The sequence below is a fragment of the Vollenhovia emeryi genome, unplaced genomic scaffold (assembly GCF_000949405.1).
Source record: "Vollenhovia emeryi isolate VEMERY1.0 unplaced genomic scaffold, V.emery_V1.0 DF939353.1, whole genome shotgun sequence".
NCBI lineage: Eukaryota > Metazoa > Arthropoda > Insecta > Hymenoptera > Formicidae > Vollenhovia > Vollenhovia emeryi.
In genome coordinates, this window is record NW_011967013.1 from 51387 (window position 1) to 58168 (window position 6782).

The window sequence follows — 6782 nt, forward strand, 5'->3', positions numbered from 1 at the left end:
GGGGGAGAGAGGGGGGGAGAGAGAGAGCAAAGAAGGATGAGGTGGTAGGAGAGTGGGAAAAGGAGAGAGGAGTTCTATAAAGAAAAAGGTTGGGAAATAGAGGAGATAGAAAGGATGAGGGTGGAGGGAGAGATGAGGGGAGACGAGGTAGTAAGAAGGGAGAAGAGATAGCAGGAAGAAAGGTGGAGGAAAATAAAGGAGGCTAGGGGGAATATATGGTACAAGAGGATAAAAGGAAAAGGGATACCAGAATACTTAAAGAAAGGGTGGAAGGAAGAAAGATGGCAGAGGATAGCGAGATTTAGATTAGGGGAGGAAATGAGAGGTAATAGATATATTGGGAGAAAGAGGAGAAAAGGAGGTGTAGGGTTTGCGGATGAAAGGAGGAGACGTGGGAACATGTTTGGGACGAATGTACGGACTGGGGGAGGGAGAAGGGATGGCAGATGGTAGAGGAGGTATTGGGGGAAGGAGGAGAGGGAAAAGAATTGTTATTAAAAATAGTAGAGTGGAAAGAAGGGAAGGAAGGCGGAAGGAATGAATGAAGAAGAAAGAGAAAGAATGAAGGATGCGGCGGAAACAGAAGTCCAGCGGATGAATGTATCTCTCTCTCTCAAGCGAATGAAAATAGGTTAAGCAAATAGATTAAGGTAAAAGTAAGAATTAGGTTAAGGTTTTTGTAATCGGAGCGGAGGTCCGTAAGTGTACCCCGCATGGGAATAAATACATACAATATATTTTAATTATTAATACAAGATATTTTAAGAAATTCTAATATTAACCATTGTAAGTGCTAAGTAAATGCTAGCTATATAAAAAATAAAAGTATTTATTCTACAGTCCATACAAAATCAAATAAAATGTTAGTCAAATTTTTATTAACTCGTTAAGATCAAATTTCATATTCTTAATCCCTTCATGTCCTCCATATATGGTTTGGACATTTCATTATTTGTAATAACGACAATTCCACATATTATAATTATGCACTTTCTTGAGAAAATAAAAATCATATTAAATTTGCTCTTTCAAATTTGATACCTCCAAATAAAATAAATTAATAGTCACTATAACGTTATATCACGTTGCTGAATATCTGTTTGTAAACAATGCATTTAATTACCTTATGATGTATCCGCTCCTTGTAACTTTCAGACCTGTTGATGTTTGACGTCTTTGGCTTACTGGAAATATTTTGCTGGACCCTAAGTAATCGTAATTAATAAAGCGTAAATTAATTTCCACAATGCAAACAAACCGGTCATATAAAACAATAAATATTATTAAAAATTAATATTTGACACTATTACATTTAAACAATAACCTAAGAATTTAAGAATATTTGATGCTAAAACTAAGCAAAAACTAAAATGAAATAAAATCTAAGATTTGAAATATAAAAAATTTTTAATCTAATGATTCAGACATATAGAAATTCAAAGATTCATAATTTTACCCAGTCCATTTAACACAGAATTTAAAATTCAAACCAATAAAAATACTTATACAATAATCACTCAGAAAGTGTAACATATTCTTTTATAGCAATTTTATTTAAAAAAAGTAAAATATAATATTCTTTAAAACATATCATTTGAAGAAATATAATTCCAAGTACTGCATAATAACACACACACACACGCACGCACGCACGTACGCACAAATCTACACTTTCAAATTCGTGTATAGTAGAGGGCAAAATAATATGAATACCTAAGAATGTACTACTTTTTTTATTGATAAGAAATTGTCTCATTATTTACTCTTAAGATTCTATCCTTGTTGGAATAGAATCACATAATGCTTCAATAGCGACTAATAAAATGTCATTATATTCTTTCAGCAAAATATCTTTCAATTGTTTATGTAAGTGATATTGAAGGGGAAAATTTGCTTCTTGCCGCTAGCAATCTGCGACCAATTGCAACCGTGGTTAAATGCAACGTGATCAATCAGAACCGTGGTTTATAAAAACGTTGTAACATTTTTAAAAAATTTATACTTTAACTTTTACAATAAAGAATTTTAACACATATAAATTGTAATTTAGAAGTTTCTAATAATTCTTAATTTAAATAATTAATTTTTCCTTTTATAAAGTTGATTAAATAATAAAAATTTTTTAATAATTTGACATTTGAAAATATTACTTTGTAATGTTATTTATTGACTCTTATAATACTGACTTTTTGACTGTTATATATAATAGTATTTTCTTTTTTTAATCTTGCTTCTCTAGTAATTTCGTTTTGTATCCAATAAAGAAATATTATTAACGTAAAAAGTATATGTGTATACATTTTGTATATGCTGTTATGTTAAAGTTGTAGCAAACAGTATGAGGTATTTAATACTACAAAAGGTATGATGTTTAAAAAATTAATAGTTAATGACTCTTCTAAAAATTTAAAGATAAATACACTTTGTGTAAAACTTTAATAAGAAAATAGATATAAAAATATATAAACAAATGTATTATTGTAATTTCTACAAGAAAGATAAAACTAAGAATATAAATAGAAAAAAATGTTCCATTACCTAGATACATACATTTCAGAAATATCTTCTCGGGACGATGGATTGTCCATGTTATCGGTATGATCATTGATTCCTCCTAAACTGGAAATTCTCATTCTCTCACAACTGTTGCGAGTGTTTCCAGCCACGCTACCCACGCGATGTTCACCTGAAAATACAAGTATCAACATAGAGTTAAAAACAAAATTCTCTAGTATTCACGTAGTTATTTAATAATCTTATTACTTAATTTGCAACTTGCATTCTAACTAAGATATATCCATTAATTATTCTTCTAATAATTATTCCTTGAATTGCTATCAGTATACAGGGTGTCTCATTTTAAATGATCCACGCAAATATATCAAAAAATTTGAGAGATACGGGAAAACCAAAGTTGTTTGGTTCGAAGGAGGACATAAGGTGGTGCCAGTGATTTCACGTTGGATAGTCATTTGAAGGTTACGTATAGGTCACCTTTAATTTTTAAATGGAAACCTCCATTGTTTATTATACTATCTTATTTTAATGATTAATATGAACAACTTTCGTCCGAAACATTTTTTTATTTGCCTAATACTTTTTGAGATATTCAAGAGAAAATTTATAACTCTCAATATTTAGCTTATATGTATAAGCATCATCCAATCAAGAATTTTATAGAAAGAAAATTACAACAGCATATTTCTGAGACCAAATCAAGTAACCAAGTCCTGTACTACTTTTCCTTCCGACAAACAGTTATCGAGATAACATAAGTTAAACATTGAAAAAGTTATAAATTTTCTCTTGAATATCTCAAAAAGTATTAGGCAAGTCAAAAAATGTTTCAGACGAAAGTTGTTCATATTAATCATTAAAATAAGATAGTATAATAAACAATGAAGGGTTCCGTTTAAAAAATTAAAGGTGACCTTTACATATCCTTCAAATAACTATCCAAAGTGAAGTCAATGGCACTACCTTATGTCCCACTTTGAACCAAATAACGTTTGTGTGAAACATCTTTCCGTATCTTTCATATTTTTGAAGATATTTGCGTGGATCATTTAAAATGAGACACCCTGTATATTTAACATATAATCAGATATAAAATATAACTAATTGTGAGACGTTATAACATCTTGCAGCCTTTTCAACCTTTAGGATTAGATTCTTCTTGAATTTATTTACAAGAGAAAAGCGCAAATTCTACATATGTTTCTGAACATATGTTTCTTTTGCGAATAATTTCAAGAATCCAACCCTTAGAGATTAATAAATATATTCTAAAGTAAAATATTGAAAATCTCGTGATAATAAAAACATCACATTACATTCAAGCTTGAGAGTTTTGTTGCTCAAGCAAAATACAGGACATTTGGAAATTCAACCGACAAATTTTGAGAGATTGTTAGGGGTACCATAAGAATCATTTTTTGCAAATGAACCTGGGGTCAAAAACGTGTCATTATGTTGCTATGGCATACAGAGTGTTCAAAAGAGTCGAGACCTTAGAATATCACAAACAATTTAACTTTCATAAAACATTGTTTCAGACAAAAGTTATATACTATAGGGTGTAAAAAGATCTATTTACTGGCACCATGAGTTTAATCTTGATAAGGTTATTCCTGATAAGTCGACGACTGTAGCTATCTTATCATTATCCACGAATAAAGGTAGAAGTGGAAAATGGTGGTGAATCTACTTTTATAACTAACCAATGCATATGATATTTTGGGTAATTTTTTATTACAGACATTCGAGCAAATAAAAACCTTTATTTTCGTAGACTTGAATTTGTACTCCAAACAGTACTCTTATGCAGTGTTGGAAAGCACGTATCCGATTGAAATCCTACATGAATAATTGCTACCATCCATACAAGCGGCAGAAGGTACAGAGTTTGAATCTAGCTGATTATCCTCACCGTCAAAAATTTGTGCATTGGTTTCTGCGGAAGATTCACCAGAATCCAGACTTTGCAAAATTTATTTTGTTCACCGATGAGGTTTTGTTCACCAGAGAAGAAGTCTTCAACTGCCACAACAGCTATGTGTGAGCAGATGAAAATCCGCATGTTGTGAGAAGCAGTTTAACATGAATAATCGGGTTGGTATTGTAGGCAACTGTCTTCTTGGACCTTACATTCTGCCCAACTACCTACACGGAGATATTGCAAGCAAATAATCCTGGCTTGTTGCCAGGATTAAAAAAAGCAGCTGTTCAAAACGATCCTAGCGTGAACATCAGAGTCTGCTGGTTCTTGGTTCGGCGCTGTCGTCCGTGTAAAGATCTTGGGAGACGAAACTTCAAGCATCTGTTTTGAGATACCTTCCTACACGATACCGCTCATACAGAGTCTTTATCAGCTGGATCAGCCACCAATCTTGGCTTCATCGGCTGGATAATCCATTGGTCTTGCCTTCATCGGCAGGATACTCCTTTAATCTTGCCTTCATTGGCTGGATACTCTTTTCATCTTGCCTTCATCGGGTATCGAATGGTAAATGTAGCATAAGAAAAATGCGAATTGTATTTGAAAAATAATTATCAATTCGAATACGTGAATCTGCTGACGATAATAATTCCACGTTTAATATAAACTGCGTTACGTCCGAAAAAGAAAATCGGCGCGTAGAACTAATGTGGAAAGAAACGGTATATAGATTCACGATTTTTCAGAAGATCTAAGATTTGCAAGTTGGACTACCTACATCTTGCCTTGTGACCCACATTGGCGTGTTCTCATATAATGTTTAGTTTTAGATAGGGGTCTTACTTGAAAGTTTATTAAAAAGTGAAGGGTTCTATTTCAAAAATTCAGGATGGCCTTGTCCTGATCTCGGTGACACCATCCAAAGTCAAATAAATGGCGCCAGTAAATACATCTTTTTACACCCTACAACTTTTGTCTGAAACAATGTTTTATGAAACTTATATTTTTGTGATAATTTGAGGTCCCAACTCTTTTGACTATTCTGTATGCCGTAGCGATGTAATGACACGTTTTCGACCCCAATTTTATTTGCAAAATTAATATAAAATTCTTATGGTGTCCCCAACAAACTCTGAAAATTTGTCGGTTAAATTTCCAAATATCCTGTATATATTTCGTGTTTGGGAAGAATAATATTAATAAGTGCATATAGTCCAATTATAACTCAATTTTATATCAGAGAAATGATAGAACCTGAAAATATTTTAAGAAATATTGTCCAATTTTTCGAGAATAAAACTTGAGATTCTTACAAACAAGAAATTTATAGTTTAAAAGCATATTTAAGAATAATGTATTCGTTTAAATAAAAAATATTGTAAATAAATTACACATGCATTATTAAAAATAACAGGTCTTTCGCTTTAAAAATCTGATATTTCGGATGTACAATGTGTTCATATAAAATTTATTGTTTTTTGTTTTCGTTAAGAACACTATATTATTAGGAAAAAATTGGATATTCTTTATACAATTGTATAATTGTAAAACATAATTTTGCAAAATTACTTTTTCTAAAAGCAAAAAGTAAATATAAGAAGAAAAATAAAGAAGTAAAACTCACCATTTTCCCCATCCGTTAACGCACCGCAATCTTCTTCACTCTTTTTGATTTTATCAACTGTGACACAAAATAAAAGTTTCAACAATGATAGCAAAGATAAGACAATAAAAATCCAAATTATCAGATTCATTCTACAAATATCTTTATTAAAATAATTTTCTTTTATTGAAATTTCCACCCATTGCAGTCATTAACGACAATATAATTGTATCTTTTACGGTAGTAGATACATAGTGTATTAACGTAAAAACAAAACGTTATTAATTTTAATTTCTACGATATAAACTCCTATCTTTTAAGGACTGAGCAGTTTAATTATATACATATACAGGGTGTCCGAAAAATCGCCTACTCCACCTCGGGAGGCGAATCGGGACCCAAAAACAAGCAAAAAAGTTCATACAAACATAGGTCCGGAAATGAGCCGTTTCCGAGTTATAGCCACTTTTATGTTCAAAAATCGTAATTTAGAATCCGCTTGGCATCCCTCTTTCTTAATTATTTCTTAAATTAAAATTTTTTATTTTTAAATTTGTATTTTTAATTTTTTTAATTTTAATTTTTTCAGTTTTTTCAATTTTTCAATATTTGTAAATACGATTACATTATTTTTAAAAGAAATCAGTTGTTTTCACGACTACTTAAAGTCAGTTGTTTTCGCGACTATTCAAAATCAGTTGTTTTCACGGCTATTCAAAATCAGTTGTTTTCACGGCTACT

The 6782-nt window shown here is 31.2% G+C and overlaps 1 protein-coding gene across 9 annotated transcripts in view; it reads right to left on the bottom strand.

Moving 5' to 3' along the window:
- LOC105558344 (rho guanine nucleotide exchange factor 12) overlaps positions 1-6782 on the bottom strand; it is an 88067-nt gene that overhangs the window by 36473 nt on the left and 44812 nt on the right. For 5 of the 9 annotated variants that reach the window (XM_012005964.1, XM_012005965.1, XM_012005962.1 and 2 more), the window contains 3 exons: positions 6063-6119; positions 2539-2686; positions 1124-1205 (listed from right to left, as the gene is read on the bottom strand). In XM_012005964.1, coding sequence (XP_011861354.1) covers positions 1124-1205; positions 2539-2686; positions 6063-6119 — 287 coding nt within the window. The remainder of the gene's footprint in view (positions 1-1123; positions 1206-2538; positions 2687-6062; positions 6120-6782) is intronic. The other 4 variants (XM_012005967.1, XM_012005966.1, XM_012005963.1 and 1 more) reach the window with 1 other exon arrangement.